The 26,068-nt window shown below is 37.7% G+C and overlaps 2 protein-coding genes across 10 annotated transcripts in view; one reads left to right on the forward strand and one right to left on the reverse strand.

Annotated features, from left to right (window-relative positions):
• Positions 1-26,068, reverse strand: part of LOC130907904 (cytospin-A-like) — a 176,822-nt gene that overhangs the window by 2,155 nt on the left and 148,599 nt on the right. For 2 of the 6 annotated variants that reach the window (XR_009061545.1, XM_057823427.1), the window contains exons 1-14: positions 15,807-16,050; positions 15,342-15,418; positions 10,114-10,566; positions 7,464-7,537; positions 7,248-7,325; positions 6,937-7,110; positions 6,626-6,876; positions 3,629-3,716; positions 3,482-3,557; positions 2,143-2,241; positions 1,926-1,962; positions 1,752-1,848; positions 1,549-1,665; positions 1,406-1,465 (exon numbers count right to left, since the gene is read on the reverse strand). Coding sequence is in view for 1 of the 6 variants with exons in the window: in XM_057823427.1 (XP_057679410.1) it covers positions 1,406-1,465; positions 1,549-1,665; positions 1,752-1,848; positions 1,926-1,962; positions 2,143-2,241; positions 3,482-3,557; positions 3,629-3,716; positions 6,626-6,876; positions 6,937-7,110; positions 7,248-7,325; positions 7,464-7,537; positions 10,114-10,566; positions 15,342-15,372 (1,635 nt within the window). In the remaining 5 variants the exon portion in view is untranslated. Of the gene's footprint in view, positions 1-1,405; positions 1,466-1,548; positions 1,666-1,751; positions 1,849-1,925; positions 1,963-2,142; positions 2,242-3,481; positions 3,558-3,628; positions 3,717-6,625; positions 6,877-6,936; positions 7,111-7,247; positions 7,326-7,463; positions 7,538-10,113; positions 10,567-15,341; positions 15,419-15,806; positions 16,052-26,068 lie in introns of those variants that run through there. The other 4 variants (XR_009061548.1, XR_009061549.1, XR_009061547.1 and 1 more) reach the window with 4 other exon arrangements.
• The window catches only part of dlgap2b (discs, large (Drosophila) homolog-associated protein 2b), a 168,630-nt gene continuing 166,166 nt past the window's right edge, over positions 23,605-26,068 (forward strand). For 3 of the 4 annotated variants that reach the window (XM_057823420.1, XM_057823421.1, XM_057823422.1), the window contains exons 1-2: positions 23,605-23,891; positions 24,169-24,223. In XM_057823420.1, the coding sequence (XP_057679403.1) occupies positions 23,865-23,891; positions 24,169-24,223 (82 nt within the window). In that variant the 5' untranslated portion in view covers positions 23,605-23,864. The remainder of the gene's footprint in view (positions 23,892-24,168; positions 24,224-26,068) is intronic. The other variant, XM_057823425.1, reaches the window with a different exon arrangement.

Consider the following 26,068-nt stretch of genomic DNA (forward strand, 5'->3'; position numbering starts at 1 on the left):
ACTGGCTGGTATTAAAGCCCGACGCAGCCTGAGCCCGATCAATTACTTGATTTGCTTGCCAGAGCCCGAAAAAAAATGAAATTTTATGTTTTATTTGTGAGACTCAGGAGAAGGACGAAATGCGGGGATGCGATGCGTGGTTGCGTTTTGTGTGATCACGTTTGTGTTAATGCCGGTACATATATGCATAATGATAAATTAATGCCTGTCTTTTGTAACAAATTCTCCCAGTTAAACAAATTGTACAATGGATATTCAATAATGTTTAAATGGTCTACATATTTTATGATTATAAATGCATTTAGACAAAGTAGCGGCGCTGGAAAAGTTTGTTAAATATATTTCTCGTATGAGACCAAAGCGCCACATTCGTTTACATTCAGCGAAGCCGACAGTTTTCCGTATAGCCCCTTCAACAATCAATTTGAATCCTTTCCATATCCCACTCCTACCGCAGTTGTTTGCTTTTCAATTCCCCTGTCTTTAGTTTGTTTTTCACTCCTAGCTGCTCCATTTTGAAAACGAAATAACAGGATGCGCGCGGGAGGGGAAGATTGAAAAGAGAGCGAGGCCACTGCGTTCACGTGGTCAGGCGTGCACAGCGCCTTCTCTGTTTTATCCAAATTTTAGTTAACATCCATACATCATTTTAGTATAAATTAGGGCTGTCAAACGATTAAAATTTTTAATCGAGTTAATCACAGCTTAAAAATTAATTGTAATTAATCGCAAATCCAACCATCTATAAAATATGCCATATTTTTCTGTAAATTCTTGTTGGAATGGAAAGATAAGACAGGACGGGCATATTCTTTCAACATACTGTACGTAAGTACTGTATTTGTTTATTATAACAATAAATCAACAAGATGGCATTAACATTAACATTCTGTTAAAGCGATCCATGGATAGAAAGACTTGTGGTTCTTAAAAGATAAATGTTTTTCGTTTTAATACAGTTTGTAAATTTTTCAATCAAAAAATAAACCAGTAGCTTGCCGTTGTTGATGTCAATAATATTTATTGTGCTGAAACTCATAAAATCAGTCGCACCCATGTGCCAGCAGAGGGCGACAAAACACCAAAAAAACAGGTAACAAGTGGAAATGACACTTTGCTGTCATTTTAATCTGAGCGTGGCATGTGCGTTAAATGTGTCAAATATTTTAACGTGATTAATTTAAAATATTAATTACCGCCCGTTAACACGATAATTTTGACAGCCCTAGTATAAATATATGAATATATATCTATTTTAAAAAAAGTTAGCGAGAGAGAAGTCGGCCCGACTCGACCGTAAATAATCACACATAAGTCGCTCCAGAGTATAAGACTCTATTGACTCTGCCAAACTATGAAAAAAAAAAAACTGCAATATTAAACATGTTTTTGAAGAGAGACTCACCAGAGTGGCTGGGATTCCAACAGACTCTCCTGTCGTAAAAGCTAGTTCCAAATTTTTAGCCTTGGGATGGAAAAACAAAACAAAAAAACAATCAAACTTTTACTAACCAATGTCAGTCTTACATTTCTACTAATGTCCTGTACCCTTTCTTCTGGGACGAGGCTATTATAAGGGATGAGACTAGGAAGATAGGAATGATACAATGCACAGAAGGCCAAACCATCCCTCCAACAGTCGTTGAAGTCGCAGATTTCAATATACTGGAAGAAAAATGATACTCTTAGTACAGACTGAACTCTGACAGATTGTGATTTGGAAAAAGCGAGCAGCTAATGTGCTCTGGAACCTGATAGCCTTCAGTGCGACTTTGACACCAAGGAAGCAGGTCGCTCATTTTGATGCCACTGCGAGGCCATTGCTGAGTGCGCGGGACATCGCAAAGTCTGGAAACATGTTAATATACTTTGCCGGTCAAAAAGACCAAAACAGTATGTATAAATTCAAAACAAAAAGTGCTCACTTGATGACATCTAAGGGTGGGTCTTCATCTTGTTTCTCTGCAACATATGTAAACATTTTATATCAGTCCTAAAACCTTTCTGATACACACTGCATTATAATTTGCCATTTGAGGTAGTGGGGTATATGCCCTTGGTCAAACGTTTTGACTTTCTCATTCAACTATTTGGTCAAATGTCTCAAAACTTGACCGCGGGTGTATACTGTGGATAAATTACCAAGAGTTGGCTTTGTGTATGCGACATCCATTTGCAGTCTGGGCGCATAGGAGAGAACTTCTGCTTTAGAATGAGGCTCTTCGACAGTCGCCAGTACCACTGTAACATGCCGTCAGATTCATCACTCATTTTTAATTTTAATTAGCTACTAGTTGCCAAACAAATAAATGTTTTGGTGCATTGGCAAAAGCTAAAATCTCTGCATTTTCATAAAACATCTACTCTTCAAAGCAGCCTGATTTTGTCACAAGAGGATATTGAGACCACACTAATAATTTATCGTCTAATTTGACCCAAAAATGTCATACCTTCTCTGGGAATGGTTCTTGATTAAGATAAAATTGAATATTATACCAGTCAGATCAGGCCTTATTTTTAGACTATGTTTCAGCTCAAGAGGTGGGTAGTAATGCAACATAACATTTGCGTAACTTTTTGAGAAAAACAACTTCTAAGAGTAGTTTTACTACACTATACTTATTTTTGAGTAGATTTGTGAAGAAAAAAAACGCAGTCTTACTTCGCTACTTTGGGCTACACAAGAGTCGTTTAAGTTTTTCTCTTTATTTTACATATTAGATTTATTTATTTTTGCCAACGATGCAAAGAGTAGAGAAGTGCCTGGTGTATTACCGTGTTAGCTCTACCTATTTCACCAATGAGACGTCGCAACAATAACCACATGACTGCATTATACCAATCAGACGCAAGCTTGCCGTTCTACAAGCCAATCACGTGGCGTCTTTAAAGTATCATAAAAAAAAAAAAATGAAGTATTTGATATAGAACGCTGCTCTCGAATGACTCGAAAGCCTTTTTTCCTCTCATTGGAGTTATTTTTTTGTATTTCTTTTTGTACTATCTTTACAACAACTGTCCAAATATACATTTTGTGCTCAGATAAAAAATACCATTGTTTAAAAAAAAAAAAAAAAAAAAGTTACTCCCAATGTTACTCATTATTCGAGTATTCTTTTCAACAAATACTGTTTTACTTGTACCTGAGTACATTTTTTGGACGACTACTTTTACTTGAGTAATATTATTTTGAGGTTTTGGCTACTCTACCCACCTGTGTTCAATAAACAAGTGGAAATTTTGTATTAGAGGATAGTTTGGTCAGTATTTTATCATGCATCATTAACTCCCAATATTTTCAAACTACATACTATAGTACATAAACATTTTTTAAAGTCATAATATACTACCAAAAATACATCATGTACTATTGTTAAAAATAAATAACACTAAGAGAACAGTTAATGTAAAAATATTCCCTGACAACAGCGTTGTGCCTGTGTAGAAAGGATGAAAGAGATTGGAATTGCTTTCAAAATACCTTCTGGACAGTTTGACAAGCTGTCCTGGTACTTCAAAACATGAGACTGCTTCCACCCCCGTGTTGGCTCTTCTATCTGTAAAATCAGTCAATAGTAAGAAACACGGGCTAATTTTTAAAGTTCTTTACCAACTTAATGCATTATACCTTGCATAGTGGCAATGTTGAACTTGTTTTATTCAAGTTATTTTTAAAACAGGAAGAGTTAACAGGTAATGGAATACGGGAAATATTCCTGTGGAAGAAATTTTTTTTAAAATATTGCTTGTAATGAGACCACCATTTTATTTATCATGCAGTATGTGAATTAGACCTATCAGCAATTGTTTTCTTTTTAGAATTTTACTTAGGGATGTCCCGATCAGGCACTTCTTCAGAGGATCGGAATCAGGTGAACGGGGTGATGTATGCTATATATAATTTGGAAAAATAATAAAACGTGCTGGCAAGGCTCGCCAGCGTTTAGAGCCAGTTAACATTTTACAGTACGTCACTGCCACCTTGTGGTCATAATTCACTACATCCATCTTACAAAGCCCGTCGGTTGCATTGAAGCTGTTGAGTGCTTTCTGTTACGTTTGTGCCACGTAAACTATATGTCTTAAATATTTTGCATCTATTACAATCTGTTATTATGCAGTATATGTGTGTATATGGGGAAAAGCTATATGAACGAAATTTGTTAATAAGCTAACCTATACTTATAGCTTGTAGCCCAAGCGAAGTGTGGCGTCTACATGGCATTAGTATACCGGTGTGGATTGTGCAGTTGTGATGAATGCATGAATGTTTCTTTCAGTTTCACTAACTTAAATTAGTTCATGTTAAAATGAGAATAGACCAAGCCTTGCATTTTTTTGGAGGACATACATTGTTAGCTGGCCGTCTGACAGTGCACAAGGAAACGCAGTTTTGGGCAGTATATATATATATATTTTTTTTTTTTTTACCGTAATTTTCGGACTATAAGCCGCTACTTATTTCCTTCATTTTGAATCCTGCATTTTATAGTACAGTGTGGCTTATTTGTTGATTTATTTGGATTAATAGGTAACACTTTGACAGTGGCATCATAAGACCGTCATAATAATGACATGTCACTGTAATGGGCATTACTGAATGTTTATGACTGATGTCATTGTCATCCGACAAATTATGTCACTAACTCCATTCATGTCCATTTATGTAACATTCCCGAAAAGAGGAGGAGGAACAACAACAAAAAAAAACTTTTTATTCCCCGGTATCGGACTCGGCAAATTCTCCAAATCAGGTGACTTGGACTCGGACGCAAAAATATGCGATCAGGACATCCCTAATTTTAATCCCTCAACCCATAGTGATTTTATTTGAACATACAGTGGGGAGAACAAGTATTTGATACACTGCCGATTTTTCTGGTTTTCCCACTTGCAAAGCATGTAGAGGTCTGTAATCTGTATCATAAATTCTCTTCAACTGTGAGGGACGGAATCTAATACAAAAAAAACAGAAAATTATGTTGTATGATTTTTAAATAATAAATTTGCATTTAATTGCATGAAATAAGTATTTGATACATCACCAAAATCGAACTTAATATTTGGTACAGAAACCTTTGTTTGCTATTACAGATACCAAACGTTTCCTGTAGTCCTTGTCAAGGTTTGCACACACTGCAGCAGGGATTTTGGCCCACTCCTCCATGCAGATCTTCTCCAGAGCCTTCAGGTTTTGAGGGTGCTGCCGGGCAACACGGACTTTCAGCTCCCTCCATAGATTTTCTATCGAGTTCAGATCTGGTGACTGGCTAGGCCACTCCAGGACCTTAAGATGTTTCTTATGGAGCCACTCTTTAGTTGCCTTGGCTGTGTGCTTTGGGTCGTTGTCATGCTGGAAGACCCAGCCACGACCCATCTTCAGGACTCTAACTGAACGAAGGAGGTTGTCAGCCAAGATCTGGCGATACATAGCCCCATCCATCCTCCCTTCAATACGGTGCTGTCGTCCTGTACCCTTGGCAGAGAAGCAGCCCCAAAAAAATGTTTCCTCCTCCATGTTTCACGGTTGGGATGGTGTTCTTGGGGTTGTACTCATCCTTCTTTTTCCTCCAAACATGACGAGCCGAGTTTAGACCAAAAAGTTCAATTTTGGTCTCATCCGACCACATGACCTTCTCCCATTGCTCCTCTGGATCATCCAGATGGTCAGTGGCAAACTTCAGACGTGTCTGGACATGCACTGGCTTCAGCAGCGGGACCTTGCGTGCGCTGTAGGATTTTAATCCATGACGGTGTAATGTGTTTCCGATGGTTTTCTTCGAGACTGTGGTTCCAGCTTTCTTCAGGTCATTGACCAGGTCCTGCCGTGTAGTTCTGGGCTGATCCCTCACCTTCCTCATGATCAGTGATGCCCCACGAGGTAAGATCTTGCACGGAGCCCCAGAACGAGGCAGATTGACCGTCAACTTGAACTTCCATTTTCTAATAACCGCTCCAACAGTTGTTACCTTCTTACCAAGCTGCTTGCTTATTTTCCTGTAGCCCATCCCAGCCTTGTGCAGGTCTATTATTTTACCCCTGATGTCCTTACACCGCTCTTTGGTCTTGGCCATTGTGGAGAGGTTAGAGTTTGTTTGTTTGAGCATGTGAACAGGTGTCTTTTATACAGGTAAAAAGTTCAAACAGGTGCATTTACTTCCGTAATGAGTGGAGAACAGGAGGGGTTCTTAAAAACACTAGGAGCCGAAATATTTACTAGTTGGTAATGTATCAAATACTTATTTCATGCAGTTGAATACAAATTTATTATTTAAAAATCATCCAATGTGATTTTCTGGATTTTTGTATTAGATTCCGTCCCTCACAGTTGAAGAGAACTTATGATACAAAATAATTACAGACCTCTACATGCTTTGCAAGTAGGAAAACCAGCAAAATCGGCAGTGTATCAAATACTTGTTCTCCCCACAGTATGTGCCAAAAACGTGCAAGCATAAAGTGTAAGGAAAATACAGTACTTATTGGAGTGTCTGTGTGCATGCAAGTGCCTGTAAAACACGTGGTCTTGTGACTGATTTGTGCAAGTGTACGAATATGGTATACAAATTAAAAAACGATGCAAAACTACAGTGTAGTGGAAGCTCTTGTATGGAATGGCAAAGACCTTTCAGAGGACATCACAATCCTCCTTTGCTCACGCGCGCCTGCGTTTTTCTTCTCCAGAGCATCCACGTAGACCTTTCCTATACCCCTGGCAGTCAGCTGTGATCTTTTTGCGTCCTTCTCGTCATTAACATCATACTCCTCGTGTCTGACCACATCAACGTTCTCCATGAAGTCGTGCGCTTTCACCTCATAACACTCGTCAGGGCTGCTTTTGTCTTCTATGAAGCTCACGTTCGTGTTCCGCAGCTTCTTTTCAAAAGAAGACAGTTTATACCACATGTCTGTGTATTGGGAACGCAAATATTCCACCTCTCGCTGCGTCTCAAGCTGCCTTTCGCGGACCTCGGCTAGCTCCTGCTGCAATCTCAAGTGGTCCTCTTGGAGCTTGTTGAAGGCCTGCTCCTTTTCCAAACGCAGCCGGTCGGCCACGGACACGGCCACCTGCAGGTCTCTCGCCAACTCGTGCCACTCCATCTTTTCATTCTGATACATAATTAGGAAGACAGAAGTGTCATGATTTGAGTATGCTATCAATGAAGAGTTACAGTATGTGACACCATACCTTACCTTACCATAGGATATATTAAAAAAATGCAACAAAATTAGCAGGTTGCACTCACTTTGTGTGTCTCTTGCAGGTTGTTCACCTCCTCGGCTAGTTTGTCTCTCTCCGTTATCAAGTCTTTGACCAGTTCCTTCTGATACAGAATTCAGAAGACAGAAGTGTCATGATTTGAGTATGCTATCAATGGAGAGTGGCAGTATGTGACACCATACCTTACCTTACCATAGGGTATATAAAAAAAAATGCAACAAAATTGTCAGGTTGCACTCACTTTGTGTGTCTCTTGCAGGTTGTTCACCTCCTCGGCTAGTTTGTCTCTCTCAGTTATCAAGTCTTTGACCAGTTCTAAAAAGATGAAGCAAATGTAATGATAGACAACATGACATTAACGGGGGGAAGCCGAGCTACAGCCATGAGAAAATGTTTTCAAATAGCATTATACAGTGGTATGAAAAAGTATCGGAATTTCTCACATTTCTGCATAAAATCACCATCAAATGTGATCTGATCTTTGTCAAAAACACACAGATGAAAAAAACTGTCTGCCTTAACTAAAACAACCCAAATATTTATAGGTTTTCATATTTTAATGAGGATGGTACGCAAACAATGACAGAAGGGGGAAAAATAAGTATGTGAACCATCGCATTTATTATTTTGTGGCACCCCCCCTTTGGCAGCAATAACTTCAACCAGACGCTTCCTGTAGTTGCAGATCAGTCTGGCACATCGATCAGGACTAATCTTGGCCCATTCTTCTCTAGAAAACTGCTGTAGTTCAGTCAGATTCCTGGGCTGTCTGGCATGAATCGATGTCTTTAGGTCATGCCACAGCATCTTAATGGGGTTCACATCTTGACTTTGACATGGCCACTCCAGAACGTGTATTTTCCTCTTCTGAAACCATTCTGAAGTTGATTTACTTCTGTGTTTTGGATCATTGTCTTGTTGCAGCATCCATCCTCTTTTTAATTTCAACTGTCTGACAGACTGCCTCAGGTTTTCCTGCAAAACATCCTAATAAACTTTTGAATTCATTCTTAATGATTATAAGTTTTCCAGGCCCTGAGGTAGCAAACAGCCCCAAATCATGATGTTCCCTCCACCATGCTTCACGGTGGGGATGAGGTGTTGATGTTTGTGAGCTGTTCCATTTTTCTCCACACATGCCTTTGTGTGTTACCCCCAAAATGTTCAACTTTGGTTTTATGAGTCCACAAAATATTTTGCCAAAACTTCTGTGGAGTGCCCAAGTGCCTTTGTGCAAACATTAAACGAGCAACAATGTTTATTTTTTTTTTCAGACAGCAGTGGCTTCCTCCGTGGCGTCTTCCCATGAACACCATTCTTGGCCGTAGTTTAACATTTAGTTAATGTGTGAACAGAGATATTGGACTGTGCTAGTGATTTCTGTAAGTCTTTAGCAGACACTCTGGGGTTCATTTTTTGCCCCTCTGATTATTCTGCGCTGAAATCTTGGCGTCATCTTTGGTGGATGGCCACTCCTTGGGAGAGAAGCAAGTGCCAAACTCTCTCCATTTGTAGACCACTTCTCTGATTGTCGACTGATGAACATCCAGACTTTTAGAGATGGTTTTGTATCCTTTCCCAGCTTTATACAAATCAACAATTCTTGATCACAGGTCTTCAGACAGCTCTTTTGACTGAGCCATGATGCAAATCAGACAATGCTTCTCATCAAGACATTTCTTACCAGGTGTGTGTTTCTTAGTGGGCAGGGCAGCTTTAAACCACTCATCAGTGATTGGGCATACACCTGACTTAAATTGTTTTGATATAAATTGGTTTCAATTGCTCTTTAATGCCCATTTCCCACTGAAACTAGTGGGTCAACGCGAGTTTTTTTTCCAAGCCGATGCAACCCACTAGCAATTGGCACCTAAAAAGCCGTGTTGAAGCAGACAGTTTTTTTCATCTGTGTGATTTTGACAAAGATCAGATCACATTTGATGGTGATTTTATGGAGAAATGAGAAATTCCAAATGGTTCAGATACTTTTTCATACCCCTGTAGCTCAATTGTATGTATATGTATAGTTTTTAGACTGTTTTTCACTACAATATCAGGCCCTTAAAAGTTGACCTTTAATCTTTTTGGTAGACACAACATTTTAAAGGATCTTAAAAAAAAGTATTTAGGTTAGAATATAGATAAAGTTGCAGACCCCAGCTGCAAGTGTTTTACAGTGCCGTAGTTACTCCCCTTTTTTCTTTTTCGAATAAATCTAATTGTTCATGCCTCAAATTTTGGCTGACATCAGCAAAAAAACTGACCAAGCCACAGACTGGACCTGAAAAGTTATGGCCCTCGCAATTTAAGGTATTACTGTATCTAAAAATAACAACTGGTTATAGACCAGTGGTTCTTAACCTTGCTAAAGGTACCGAACCTCACCAGTTTTACATGTGAATTCACCGAACCTCTATATCTAAGCTAGCAAGCTAATAATTTAGCAAATTACCGTTCAAAATTCTTATTTTGAAAGCATGTTTTATAAACGGGTCAAAATTTGAGAACACGCTGCCCATTGGTTTGTTGTATTCCCCTTACCAATTGCGAGTCAACCTTCCACTGAGCAAACCAGTTCCTCCTCTCATCAGATTGCGGACTAGCAATTTAAAGAAATGGATTAAGCCTGTAAATTTCAAGCAAACCAGTCCAAACCTGGTCTTAAAAGCCACTTTGCCAAGATTTTATCAGCGTACGAAAATAGGGCCCTGCGTTTCTCTACCTTCGCCGAACCCCTTAGACTTACTCACCGAACCCATGGGGTTCGATCGAACCCAGGTTAAGAACCACTGTTATAGACGATCAAGGAAATGTAGTTAAATTGCCATTCCAAAGAGAAGCCTGTACAGTCGCACACAAACAATCCAGGATGTAGTAAAGAAATGCCCTACCTACAGCTTTCGCAGTTACATCCGAATTGAGGCTGAGGCCCATCGAGGTGCGATTGCGCTCCATCAGGCCGAGCAGGGTGTGGCTTTGCTCCTCCTCTGACTGCTCAGCTGCAGGCTGCGGTTCCAGTCCGCTATCCCTCTCCTGCCAGCTTTGCTCCAAAGGCCATGCCCTTGACATATTCAGGCTGCACATTCTTACTGTCGGGGCCTCGTCATGGCCCCCCGCTTCGCAACTTGTGTTCAGAGATTTAGAGCTGTCTACACTCAAGACGGCCCATTCAGAGGGAGTAGACGGCCTCTGCACACAGTCCTTTACGACAAATGCGTTAGACCGGGATGGGTGCCCTGCCACTTCGACTGAGGATGTCCGCATCCTGTAGGAGGAGGCTGCAGAGGACATGACCATGGCCGACAGATCAACCTCTGAAGGCATTGTCGGAGCTTGGAAGAAATCTAAAGGAGAAAAATGAATGTAGGAGAAGGAAAGCTGTTAAAGATCTGAAGCCAAGGTCCTGGCTGCTGCAGATGTAAGCATGTAGAGTAAAATACTTTTACAACTCCGGTGTCAAATTTAAGGCTTGGGAGCCAGATTTGGCATGCCATATTTTTCAAATCATGTCTATCGACATCTTGTTTTTGCAAAAATACCAACATTGCAGATTGTCAGTTTTTAAAATGCTTTTTTTATTTAGGGCTGGAACTTTAACGAGTTAATTATGATTGATTAATTACAGAAGACGAGTCAAAAAGCATTTCAATTTCAGATTGAGTTTTAAACTGGAACCTTTAGACAACATGCATGGATTCTTTGTAAGTGAACATTTTCCTGGTACGCCAATTACTCTGATGGACACATTAGCTTTGCTAACAGCTACCAACATGGAAAAATAAGATTAAATAAGGATGTTTTTTTTTTTTTTTTTTTTTTTAAAGATATCTTGATTTTAAAAAAATGTGGATTTGTGCAAAAATATTGTGCTGTTCTTTACTTAATTCACCCATAGAACTGATGTTCCAAAGAAGTGTTGATTTTGTTTCACTAAAATCCTTTCAAATTAATAAAATAGGTTTTTGTGATTTTTTTTTACATAATTAAACTGTAATTAATCCATATTTTTTGCAAAGGCTCTAAATGTGTAATTTTTCTATGGATTCCCACCCTTATTATTTTGTTACAAATTTCAAAACTAAAAAAAATGTTTCAACTTCTGATTTCACAACCCACCTATAATTCGTGTATATTGAACGATGTGAGGCATTCATTCACGTCATATGTAATTGCAGTCAATGATGGCACTCCAAAATGAAACCATAACTATGCGTTTAGTTTATACATACACACATCTCAGAAAAATCACATGTATTCCCTTAAGGTGGTTGAGGCGTAAATTAATGGGTCTTAGATATTTGCAAATGTTATAAAAAGTCCATTAGAATGTTTGCAACATCAAATGTACTCTAAAAGGTCCTACAACTTGTCAGCCCATCTACTACCTGGAAGCAACATACCTAGCTACCCAGATAGCAGACAGACATTGAATAAACGTTGATTTTCCATCAAAATCATCAGTACGGTGGACATCGAATTTTTTTACGTCAGGTGACGTTGAAACAACGTCGCTGTATGGTTTGTCAGGCGATTTTTGGGTTAACATCGTTTTATAGTTGATTTATGGTCGACCGGGAAATATGATTAAAAAAATCGAAAACAACATTGATTCAGTGTTTTTCCAATTTTATTAGTAATCGAAATAACGTTTAGGTTTTGTAAGAATTTCAATGTTGAAACAACATTAATTGAGGGTGCAAAACTGACGTTGATTTAAGATCGACAGCGTAATGTTAATCCAATCTTTTCAACGTCGGTCTGGCATCTGGGTATTAGTGCTGAAATGATTAATCGATTAACTCGAGTAATTTGATTAGAAAAAAGCTTATATTTTGCTGCTTCGAGTATTCGTGTAATTACAGTAGCAATGTAATGGTTAGTTTTGAAAGTATTTGCATTTATTTTTATTGATTGGGTGGATACACTACCCATTAGTGAGAACAGTAAATATGACATAACTCATTTAACATGGCTGAATCCAACTGCTCCATGTTAAGACCAACATAAGGTAAGTTTTTGTTTGAGCTTCCATCCATCCATTATCTTCCGCTTAGTCCGGGGTCGGGTCGCTTATATATATATTTTTTTAATTAATGCAGTCATAATTTAAATTATAGGTATATCTGGCCGTTTTTGTGGGAATATGTGTTTGAAGCATTTTTTAAGAGCATTGTAAAAAAAAAAAAAAAAAAAAAAAAAAAAAAAAAAAACGTTGGCATTGAATAGCATTTAAGCTAGCGGACTTTTGCTATGCATGTTAGCCAATTGTTCTTTTGTTGTACTTAGATCGTCATTTTTTTTTTTTTTTTTTTTGGATATTGTTTGAGGCCAAGCGCAGGTATTTTCATTTTTTTTGTTCCTAATTCGATTACTCGATTATTCGAACTAACTAATTCATAGATTAAATCGACTACTAAAATAATCGATAGCTGCCATTGTCGAGCCTACCTTGTGGGAGCAGATTTTCTTTTTCTATTGATTCATTTTCTATTATTACTTATCCATGAGAGAACTAATCAGATCTGAATGTGAGAAATATGACCAGGCCCCTAGAGCCAAGAAGGCGAGAGTTTGAGGCCCGCTGCGAAATGCACACCTGCCTAAACCCACTGATAGAGTTCAGCGCATCGACACCCATGCATTTTAGCAGCCCTTGACCAGCAAAGTCCCCGAGAGGCCCGGGCGCAACTGCACCGCTAGCATGCTGCCCCTGCCACTTATGTTTATTGTTATGGGGAACTAGAGCCTAACTTTGCAGACTGACGACACATTAGACTGGTCACTAACCAATCAAAAGGCACGTAGAGAAACATTCACTATTACATTTACATTTTTTTTTTGTTATAGGGTTTGTTCTGGGAAAGGGTGTGTCCCAAATACCTGGATGTTGAAGATGGGTAATGGGGATGATAACACTTGCTCATACGCAGAAATTAAGAGGGTGGGGGTGGGGGTAATAGTCGGTGGCCGAAAATTTCATTGCATGTAATTGACTTTGCTATATATGAATTTAAAATTAAGACTTTGCCGGTAAAATTTTGTGTTTAAAAGTTGTAAAGCAATAAAGCAAACAAAAATGAAAGAAATGAACAAAAAATATTTTGTAATGTGTCAAAATGATTTTTCGAACAAATCATGTGACTAGCACCTAGAGACGGTCATTTGCTTTGCTTAGCCAAAACCACCTGAGGACGGAAGATGCAAGACGGTTATATGTATTTTTTTTCAAACCTAAGCTTTCAAAAGCGACAACAACTAACAACTGGGCGAGTCCCAAGGATCGAAGATGTGGACCATGAAACGCCGGAGAGCACTGCCAAAATGGTCAGTGGAGTTTCAGTTTGCCCCACTAAAGACCTTAATTGTACAACGGAGCCACCATCAGGCGTACCATATTTAATGGTTGACGATTTTGGCCATAAGAGAGGCTGTCCTACGCAGCCTGATTTAGAATTGCCCTAAAAATGATGGGAAACAAACAAACAAACAAACAAACAAACAAAAAGTATGATTAATGATTTCAACTTATGATTACAAATATTCCTGGCTGGAATATTCAGTCAAAAAAGATGTGGCGTCTACTTCTCAACTAAGTAAAACAGGAAAACGCGCTCACACACACAGAGCTGGGATGGCTGTATGTACGAACATGGACTAAACTACTATCCAAGCATATACAGTAACTAGTAAAATAATTCTATTGCTGACACTGCGTTTCGGGCAGAGGTGAAAGTGGGCCAGAACGGTCAGGAACACAGTTCAGGTATAAGATTCAGGGCCAGAACGCAGTTCCAGTATAAGATTCAAAGCCGGAATGCTGTTCCTGTATACGGTGCTTTGATTGCGAAAATATGACGGCAACTGTCAAAATGCTATGTAAAAGAAATACAAAGCTGCCACACTTGCATTTCACCTCCAAGACGAAAACAATCTACCAACATCAGATTTACATGCACAAGTGTAAACAAGCATAATACGCCTGGACTCATTTATCTGTTCAATTGGCTGACATACTGACATGTGATCAGCAGAGATGGTTAGCTCTGATTGGTGTGCATGTTTTCTGGAGCAGCAAAAAAAAAAAAAAAAGTTGAATTGAAGGGCAATGCAACATAAAATGAATCAAATCTTTAAGAGCAACGAAAGGGTTGAGGAGGCTTCATTTTCATATTTAGTTTTATTTGCTCTGATGGGGAGGTTCAGAACATCTTAGCTGTCAATGTGCACTTTGGACTTATATTTGTTCATTTATGTTAGGCTACTTATTCATTTCCTTATGATTTAAAAAGTCAGTGTGCGATCTTCAAAATATATTCAAATGCACTCTGCATAATATAAGTAATTAGTCCTTATTTTTCTTAATGTATGTTACTTATATCTTTATTATTAAAAAAAAAAGTAAATGTTTACATTAACTTCAATTTTAATATACATCCTATGTTCTTAAGTAGTTAAAATTCAGATTTAGCATTTAGTATGAGAGGAAATGAGGGAAAATGAAAATTAGGAGATGGAGGTTGGGGTTATTGCGTTTTTGTTAACTTTTATTTTGCAAATCATTGAAAAAATACAATTTTAAATGAAAATAAGTTTTTGTATGTGTTATAGAAATAACTTTGCTAAAACAGTTTTCTTTGCGATACAGTAGTTTAAGAGGTTTGAATCCCACCCCAAAAAAAAAAAAAAGAAAAAGAAAGAAGAAAAAAATAAATTAATAAAATTTCTGGCTCCATGGCGACCTTCACGTCGTGGAGTTCCGGCAAGAAATTCTAGCCACTTTCACCCCTGGTTTCGGGTTCATCAATATGTTTTGCCACAAAAGTCAAACTCCGCCTATGCATTTGCTGCTCTATTGCACCTTTTCCCTATCTCATTTTGTTGGAGTTTATACTGTTGTCACTTGAACTTTACTTTTGAGACACCAACATTTCTAAGATTTTATCATCAATTATCATATTTCTGAATGTGTTGCATGGGTGAAGGTGATCATATTTAGTTAGTACTGTACTTCCTACCAAACCACTGCCATAATGATGTAAATGATACACCTTGTAAGTCTGGGAGGAAAATGAGAAAAAACAAATGTGTGGTAGCTACTTTTCTGGAGTACATCATGCACCTGCTGTGGGGCGGTAGTTCCCATTCCCCATTGTGATGCAGGGCTTGATGAAGATGTCTACACAAGAGGGAGCCAATCTGAAACCAAAAATGCAAACGTTTGAACAACACATTGAATGCAGATTTGAATTCAACTTAAAATGTGAACTGTTAAGATACCATATTAACAATTAAGACATGACAATTTCAGTACAGGTAAGAGAGCACGCCTGTAAATGTCAATAATCCGATATAGTTAAAATGTCCTTGATTGACCTCATAGTGTGACGACCATGACATATTAAACGTGATTACGTGCGTCAGCTGTGATGACGCGCTGTTGGGTGGATAGGTTCTTGTCACATTGGTTTTTGGAGAAAGCGTGTGCAACACTTAGTTCAAGGGACATGAACTTGCCGTCCCAAAAATAACACTGTTTTTAATGATTAAATGCGTAAACACAACAAACTTTCACACACGCGAGTACCTGGCAACTACACGTCTCACTTCCTGGGCCGACTCAAATCTGCAGATCTCCTGCGCCCCGACCTCAAAATCCCACGTCCATGACGAGCATTGTTGCTCAAATGTGTACAAAGCTTTAGAGATGCAGCAGTCACGCTGAAATTATTCGGGCTTTTTACAGTGGCATGACTCGCACCCTGAGCGCTGCTGCTTCTTCTTCGCTTTTAATGCGTCCAAAAAGAGGTGGAACTTTGTGGTGCTCCACCAGCTGCGTGGTCATAATATACATACAGTACGCATACATTTTATTCTAATTCGTACAGATATAAATAGAAAAACAACAAATTTGAAAATATGTGCGCCAAAACCACAGTGGCGCCTCCAGAAATTTTTCATAGGGGTGGCCAGATGGGGCCACTTAAAATCTTGGGGTGGCAAACAAAACTAAAAGCCATAATTTCAGGTTTTCATTATATTATTGCAGTAAAACGGTCAGGGGAAAACTATCAGAAAGACTTAAGGACACGGCTACTGATATACTTTGGTGTATTGTGTAATATTTGATGTTACTAATGATTTAATGTGCATAGTCCATAACTGTCCAGTCAACATTTTGAGTTCCACAACAATTCTGTTTTATTGTGTTATGTATATATTAGGCATAAGGTGTATATTTAACAAAACAAAATAATTACTGGGGAAAAGCAGGTGCTGCCAGATTTGCATTTGGGATGAAATGCATAACTGATGCTACAACAATCTAACGATATACTGGCAAGCGGGGTGGCCAGTGGGGTGGCCAACAAATTTATAGGGGTGGCCGTGGCCACCCCCTGGGGGTGATGGTTTTGAAAACCATCGCATGTTTCTTGAAATGTCGACCATAGGTAGAGCACAGGTGCAGTGGCGCCACCAGGGGGTGGCCAGGGGTGGCCACGGCCACCCCTATAAATTGGTTGGCCACCCCGCTTGCCAGAATATCGTTAGATTGGTGTAGCATCAATTATGGATTTCATCCCAAATGAATGCATTTATTTTGTTTTGTTAAATGTAGGGCTGTCAAATTTATCGTGTTAACGGGCGGTAATTATTATTTTTTAAATTAATCACGTGAAAATATTTATCGCAATTAACGCATTCGCGGTACGACTCACTCACGCATTGCTGCAAACAGCCTACAAAGGCGCCGTTTTACTTACATACAGAGATAAGAGGCAGTGTCAAGTGCGTGGAGTAGATACAAGCATTCATTGGGGCCGTGCTTTTAATTGGCAAAAACTTTGTCATCTCTCCCACAGCAAATATAAATATTGTAGGAAGCGACGTGGGAAAGCATGACAGGAGTTGATCTTTTTCTTAACACCCTGTAGTGTACCCAACGCAGAGAAGATATAGCATTTGCAGCCACCACACACAGTCATGGTTGCATCACTTCCCATCATGCATTTGGGCAGAACAGTTAAGTTGCTACAGTATCAGTTACTGAAAGCTCAACAAATACACTAGCTGGCAATATTTAGTCACAATATACAAACCCACATTTATCCTTTAAGAATTACAAGTCTTTCTATCCGTGGATCCCTTTCACAGAAAGAATGTTAATAATGTTAATGCCATCTTGTGGATTTATTGTTATATTAAATACAGTACTTATGTACATTATGTTGAATGTATATATCTGTCTTTCCATTCCAACAATTTACAGAAAAATATGGCATATTTTAGAGATGGTTTGAATTGCGATTAATTACGATTAATTAATTTTTAAGCTGTGATTAACTCGATTAAATATCTTAATCGTTTGACAGCCCTAGTTAAATGTACACCTTATGCCTAATATATACATAACACAATAAAACAGAATTGTTGTGGAACTTAAAATGTTGACTGGACAATTATGGACTATGCACATTAAATCAATTAGTAACATCAAATATTACACAATACACCAAAGTATATCAGTAGCTGTGTCCTTAAGTCTTTCTGATAGTTTTCCCCTGACCTTTTTACTGCAATAATATAATGAGAACCTGAAATTATGGCTTTTAGTTTTGGCCACCCCAAGATTTTAAGTGGCCCCATCTGGCCACCCCTATGAAAAATTTCTGAAGGCGCCATTGCACAGGTGCCAATGAAACATTTTTAGCCATTCTGGAATCAGAAAGTCACTTCCTGAAAATGCACACAGTAAGAACAACAAAAAGTGTCTTTTGCATTTGATCCAACACAAAAACTGCATGCAAAGTACATTTATTTTTATATTTATTTTAATTTTAATAAACACATTTTGCGTTTCAAGTAAAATATCGGCCAAGTCAAAATGTATCTGCCTATAAATAAATATAGCTTTTTAAATTAATGTTTAAAATAAGCATTTTTAAGATTTACAGTAATTTATATTCTGAAGAGTTAGTCAACATAAGATGGTTGCTAATTAGACCAGTGGGTATTCTTTTGCTCTTCTTTCTTTATCTTTTTAAATCACACCAAGTTAGGTTTCTGTTAGACATATTATCAGGGGTGAAAGTGGACCGGAACGCAGTTCCAGAATAAGATTTGCGGGCAAAATGATGCTTGATCCCGAAAAAATGACATCAACTGTAAAAAAAAAAAAAAAAAAAAAAAAAAAAAACTGCCTGGCTGCCACACACATATCTCTAAGAAGAAAACAATCTACTACCGTCAGATTTACATACAACGTCAGATTTACATACACAAGTGTTGTCTACCGTAATCAGTTTCCAACAATATTTAATATTTCTTATATTCCACAGAGCTCTTTCTGCTCAGCGTCTCGTCTCAGTGGGAGTCTGTCGAGCCGCGTCAATGTGCACAGCGAACCACCCTTCCTGGACTCCATATGTACGTTCAATTGGCTGACATAATGACATGTGATCAGCATGGATAGTTAGCTCTGGTTTGTTCAAATGCACGTTTCTAGGACAGCAAGAAAAAAAGAAGCTTGTTGAATTAATGTGATTTAAAAAAGGGCGCTGCATCGGAAAATTGATCACATCTTTAAGAGAAAGGGGCTTATTTTATTTGCTTTAATGGGGAGGATCAGAACATATTCCATCTTATAATGCCTGACCCCAGAAATAATGACCAGAACATTTTTAACTTAATAGCTTTATGTGGTCATTAAACATAATAAACACATTTTAAAATTAATTTGTAAATAAAGTGGTATAAAAAAGTATCTGTTGAGAAGCATTGTCTGATGTGCATCATGGTTCGGTCAAAAGAGCTGTCTGAAGACCTGAGATCAAGGATTGTTGATTTGTAAAAAGCTGGGAAAGGATACAAAACCATCTCTAAAAGTCTGGATGTTCATCAATCGGCATTGGCACTGCTGCTTCTCTCCCAATGAGTGGCCGTCCACCAAAGATGATGCCAAGAGTTCAGCGCAGAATACTCAGAGAGGTAAAAAAAAAATACACACACAAAATATTAAATGTGGTGGTTCACTTACTTATTCCCGCCCCCCCTTCTGTCATTGTTTGTGTACTATCCTCATAAAAATGTGAAAACCTATAAATGCTTGGGTGGTTTTAGTTAAATCAGACACTGTTATTTCATCGGTGTGATTTTGACAAAGGTCAGAACACATATGATGGTGATTTTATGCAGACATGTGAGAAATTCCAAAAGGTTCAAATACTTTTTCTTACCACTGTATGTTCTCTAATTTGAATCATAAATGATACATTAAGCATTACAAGCAGTTCTTGTGGTAAAAAATATAAATAAAGTGAGATTGAACACAATAATGCTATAAACATTTTTTTACTGCAATGAAAAAATGCTTGTCTGATACATTTGGCAATATAGTTAGTGTGCACTTTGGACATATTTTTTGTTCATTTATGTTACGCTACTTATTTATTTCCTTATAATAAAAAAAGTCAATGTTTGTGTGATTTTCAAAATATGTTCCATTTCACTGCATAATATAAGTCATTTATACTTATTTGTTAATGGTTTTTTTAATATATCAGTCAATGCTTACATTATCTTAAATTTCAATGTACTGTACATCCTATGTAAGTAGTTAAAATTTAGGTTTTGCATTTCTATGTGAGGAAATGACGGAAAATAAAAATTAGGAGATTGAGGTGGGCGTTACTGGTGTTTTTGTGAATGATTATTTTGCACATCATTGAAAAAATACAATTTTGACGAAAATCAGTTTATCATGTATGCCTTGTTTCGGTAAGTGTAATGCGGTAGCCTAATGGCATGCGTAAAACCTGTCGGGTTTTATTGTGTGTTATAGGTATAACTGCCAAAAGCAAATTATTATTATTATTATTTTTTTTGCATTTCTGTAGTTTTAGGAGGGTTGACAACCCTCCACGAAAAAATCTGGCTCTTAATATACCTTTATGTCAGAAAATCTAACCACTTTCGCGGTTTCACCCCTACATATTATGTATTTATTATTCAAATCCGTTAAATTAAGTTTTATTGAAATTCTTAGGCTCTATCAAAATGAGTTCTTTAATGCTAACCATACCATCTACTTGATGTAATTGTACTACCTTTTGACAAAAGTTAAAGATATAGAGTCACAATTTACTTTTAAATGGTCATAAGGGAATAAAAGACAATACAATATCAAACGATAATTATATAAAATACATAAATAAACCACAGAAAATGACTTTTCAGAAAGAAAATTTCTGTCTAAAAAAATAAGTTATTTTAAATGAAATTCATTATAATGTATAGAATAATGAATTCCAAAAATTTTTACCCACGTCAGCAAGCGAAATGTAAATTAGTACCTTGGACAGAGAAAGGGGCAACGACGTTAAAGTATCACCACCTAGCGATGAAAATTTGCAATTTATTTTGCGTTTTAAGGTTTTGATTCTGGTTTTATGTGTTTTAAATAGGGCAAATGTTCTATTCCACAGAGAAATATTTATTTAGATATCTTTTTTTTTTTTTTTTTTTTTTTGCTGTCGCTGATTTGGTGGTTTGGATGACTGAAATGTGAACAAACAGCGACTATTAATTTCCTAATTTATTATATTAACAATCAAGAACTTCAGCCTAATGTGGCGAAAACATACACTACAGTCCGGCAGCCCTTCTTTACGCTGGTCACCAGCCTGGTTACATACTTAGTGCATTTGGAATGGCATCCCATTTTGTGGCATTCTCATCTTGGATGATGAAGTTTAGTCGCAGTCTCTCAAGTTTATCGGCATTCTCTTGATTTGTCCAATTTTGTAGGAAAACAGTATACCACAGACTACAGCATCGCACCCAAAAGATGTCATTCTTTTGGGGCAGCAATTATAACAGCATCTCTTTCACACCAACGCCTGCGATTAGAAATCAAGACTTAATGCTGTACATTTTGTGCTTTGTCTTTACACATGCCTTTTTTCTGTTTATATTTGCTGCCACACCACTGAAATATTGCCATTATAAATAATGCACTATAGATTTGACCGGAAATTAATTTACATGTTCAATTTGTGTAAAAACACACTGCATAACTTTTAGGAGTGTTTGTAATGTTTTGGTTAATTCATTTAGGTCAAAAAGACTTGCAAAGATGGAAAACACTTGATATACATTCAACTATAGTACCATTATATCACATTGGCAAAATTAACAAAAAATAACTTCTGTACAGTAAAAGCGTACAATCAGAGGTGGGTAATAACGCGTTACATGTACTCCGTTAGTTACTTGAGTAACTTTTTGAGAAAAATATTTCTTAGAGTAGTTTAAGCCATACTTTTTACTTTTACTTGAGTAAATATGTGAAGAAAAGAACGCTACTCTTACGCTGCTACTTTGGGCTACACAAGAGTCGTTACATTTTTCCTTTTCATTCTACATATTAGATTTTTTTTGCTGGCGATGCCAAGAGTAGCTACTAATTTGAAACGTTGCAACAATAATCACATAACTCCATTACACCAATCCAACGCAATTTTGCCGTTCTATCTTCACGCCAGCCTGCTCAATCACCAGGCGTTTTTAAAGCGCCGTAAAAAATGAAGTATTTGACATACAGTGCTGCTCTCAACATGACTCGAAAGCGCGGAGTTAAACCTCTCTCCCAGTTTTTATTTGGCACCCAATGACCACGGAAAACCGGAGATATGATCCTTTTATTTTCATATTAGTAACTATGAGGGAACTACAGTATTCATTGTTAAACTAGGAACTATTTTCTCCACTAGAGGGCATTCATGCTCTTTGGACAAATAATGCTTCATTTCTGTCTTTTTTTTTTCTTTTTCTCTCACCCGGAATTCAATGTTCTTTTTTTTTCATGAATTTCTTTGGCTTGGTGGGGTTATGTAATGGTTATTGTACAGTATCATTATAACAACAGTTCCTATAGATAACTTAAGTCCAGTTAAATGTGGAAAAGACAGAAGAGATCATTTTCGGGCCAATCAAGGAAAGGTCAAAGATAAGCAGGCACCTTAGCACAATGTCACTTACAGCTACAAATCAAGTCACAAATCTTGGCGTAATTATTGACTCAGACCTAAAATTTGATAGCCAGCTAAGTTCGTCACTAAATCTTCTTATTACAACCTAAAAATATAGCCAGAATTAAGGGGCTTCTGACTCTACAAGACATGGAAAAACTTATGCATGCATTCATTTTTAGCAGATTGGACTACTGCGACGGTATATTTACAGGTCTTGATAAAAAATCAGGAAGCTGCAGCTAGTACAGAATGCTGCAGCCAGAGTTCTCACAAATACAAGGAAACTGGACCACATTACACCGGTTTTGAAATCGTTACACTGGCTTCAAGTGAGTCAAAGGATAGACCACAAAATACTACTGCTCGTCTACAAAACACTTAATGGCCTTGGACCAAAATACATGCTTGATTTGTTAGATTCCTATGAAACATCTAGACCGCTAAAGTCATCTGGAACCGGTCTCCTGTGTGTTCCAAGAATAAGAACCAAGCAGGGTGAGGCAGCATTTAGTTATTATTCTCCTCACCTCTGGAACAGGTTACCTGAAGGTCTGAAGTATGCTCAAACTGTTAGGTCCTTTAAATCAGGGCTAAAAACGCTCTTGTTTAGCACAGCATATCCATAACTATCTATATATTTCAATCTATTTGCTTTCTATTCCGCTTGTGCCTCATCTCCATTGCTGATTTCAATTATTAGTAGTAGTATTTTTTATTTTCATTTTTTTCTTATTCTATTCGTGATTAAATGCGATTGTTATGTATGTATAATTTTATTTCCTGTTTCGATTGTATTTGTTTTTACGTTCCACTGATTTAATGTGATTTTTATGATCTTCATGTGATTTAAAGCACTTTAAATTGCCTTGTGTTGAATTGTGCTTTATAAATAAATTTGCCTTTCCTAGATAAGTTAGTGCTGAGAGAAATAAAATACCATTGTTTAAATTAAAAACTAAAATAAGCATTTATTCACAATGTTACTCATTACTTGAGTATTATTTCAACTGGATACATTTTTACTTGAACTTGAGAATTTTTTGATAACTACTTTTACTTTTACTTGAGTAATATTATTCTGAAATAACGCTAATCTTACTTGAGTGAAATATTTGGCTACTCTACTCTACCCACCTCTGAGTGCAATTTACAAATCTTTATTGAATTATATGAAAAATGCACACCATATTACCACTAAACAAGGACAGATATGTATTTAGAAAAAAAAAAAAAAAAAAAAAAAAAAAAAAAAAAAAAAGGAGTCAGTGCTTACCGCGTCTCACTCCTCTAAAGAAATAGGCTACCCAAACGGCGCCCCATAGCCCAAGAAGTTGTGATTGCGTCACAACATCATCACTAGTGCGGTTGCAGACTTTCGGGGTGAAAAATGGCGTCAGACGAGGTGGAGAGCACACCACATCTGGACGAGCGCTGCACAAGTCGATCCACGCACATGTCTCAAGACTTTCGGACCATCCACGCAGGCTCCGCGACGGGGATTCACGCGCAGGTACTCAGCGGGGATTACTGACCTCATTGCGGACACAACGAGAGCGACATGATCGCCAATCGCCGGCGAGGGAAGAGCCTTGCGAAGAAGTGACCTTCGTTGTATGAGGAACATGTCATCCATTAAGAAGGTACCGCGCGAATCTTCACCCAAAGCATGTTTTTGTTATGAGCAGTAAATCACGTGGCCATGCACGAAAGTTGTGCAGAGCCTGTATATGGCACTGCTTAGTGACATGGTGCATGCGTGTACGTGTGAATGGACGGGAATCAGTTTATCAATAACATTAAGTTCATGATCTCCAATTTAATGGACCATTCATTATTCCCACTGTAACTAAACCTATGTACACTGGAGTGACTCAGCTGTATTGTACTATTGTATACAGATGTCTTTATGTGTCACAGGTGTTACCATGGTTACTACAGACTCATTGCTGCATTTTCATGGACAAGGATTCAGGTAAGATTTAGAAGTGTTTCTTTGAGCTGGTTATCAGTGATTTAGCCTTTAAAGTCACATTTGAATATTATTTTGGTTTACGCACAGTTGGAATAATGGAAGGTGACGTACTCCAGGGGTACAAAGTTGGGTACACTTCTGATTTTGAACACCTTAACCAATTTTTTTGAAGGTGACACATATTTGACCTACACGCCCATCATTGTCTGCCAGGGGCATTTATGTTGTACTGTAGGAAAGGTAATTGTACATAACAAAAATGAAGACACACTGTCCCCTCAATTAAAAAAAAAAAAGGCAAACGCGAAGTTGTGCCACACCCCCTATTGTTAACATACAATTTTTTGTGTGTGTATATACTGCGTATTTAAGTGCATATAATACCATATAAATGTATATATTCTCATTAGAACATTCAAGAATAGTTTGAAACATACAAATAAAATATTAATATAAATAGCATACATAATGTATACATTATAATAATATAAATACTGTAATACATACTGTACAGTGGTATGAAAAAGTATCAAAACCTTTTGGAATGTCTCACATTTTTGCATTAGATCACCATCAAATGTGATCTGATCTTTGTCAAAATCACAGAGATGAAAAAACAGTGTCTCCTTTAACTAAAACCACTCAAATATGTATAGGTTTTCATATTTTGAAGAGGATAGTATGCAAACAATGACAGAAGGGGGGAAAATAAGTAAGTGAACCATCACATTTAATATTTTTTGGCTCCACTTTGGCAGCAATAACTTTAATCAGATGCTTCCTTTAGCTGGAAATCAGTCTGGCACATCGATCAGGACAAATCTTGGCCCATTCTTCTCTACAAAACTGCTGTAGTTCAGTCAGATTCCTGAAATGTCTGGCATGAATCGCTTTCTTATGTCATGCCACAGCATCTCAATGGGGCTCAAGTCTGGACATTGTCATGGCCACTCCAGAACGCGTATTTTGCTCTTCTGAAACCATTCTGAAGTTGATTTACTTCTGTTTTGAATCATTGTCTTGTTGCAGCATCCATCCTCTTTTTAGCAACTGTCTGACAGAGGGCCTCAGGTTTTTTTTTTTTTTGCAAAACATTCTGATAAACCTTTGAATTCTTTCTTCCATTAATGATTGCAAGTTGTCCAGGCCTTAAGGCAGCAAAACAGCCCTGAATCATGATGCTCCTTCCACCATGCTTCACGGTGGGGATGAGATGTTGATGTTGGTGAGCTGTTCCATTTTTCCTCCACACACGACATTGTGTGTTACTCCCAAACAATTCAACTTTGGTTCATCAGTCCACTGAATATTTTGCCAAAACTTCTGTGGAGGGTCCAAGTGCTTTTTTGCGAACGAGCAATAATGTTTTTTTTTTTTTTTTTTTTAGACAGCAGTGGCTTCCTCCATGAAGTCCTCCCATGAACACCATTTTTGGCCATGGTTTTACATATAGTTGATGTGTGCACAGAGCTATTGGACTGTGCCAGTGATTTCTGTAAGTCTTTAGCAGACACCCTAGGGTTCTTTTTTTTTTTTTACCTCTCTGAGTATTCTGCGCAGAACTCTTGGCGTCATCTTTGGTGGACGGCCACTCCTTGGGAGAGAAGCAACAGTGCCAAACTCTCTCCATTTGTAGACAACTTCTCTGACTGTCGACTGATGAACATCCAGACATTTAGAGATGGTTTTGTATCCTTTCCCAGCTTTATACAAATCAACAATCCTTGATCGCAGGTCTTCACACAGCTCTTTTGACCAAGCCATGATGCACATCAGACAATGCTTCTCATCAAGACAATTCTTACCAGGTGAGCGTTTTATAGTGGGCAGGGCAGCTTTAAACCA

This window comes from Corythoichthys intestinalis, chromosome 19 (assembly GCF_030265065.1).
Source record: "Corythoichthys intestinalis isolate RoL2023-P3 chromosome 19, ASM3026506v1, whole genome shotgun sequence".
In the NCBI taxonomy this organism is placed as follows: domain Eukaryota; kingdom Metazoa; phylum Chordata; class Actinopteri; order Syngnathiformes; family Syngnathidae; genus Corythoichthys; species Corythoichthys intestinalis.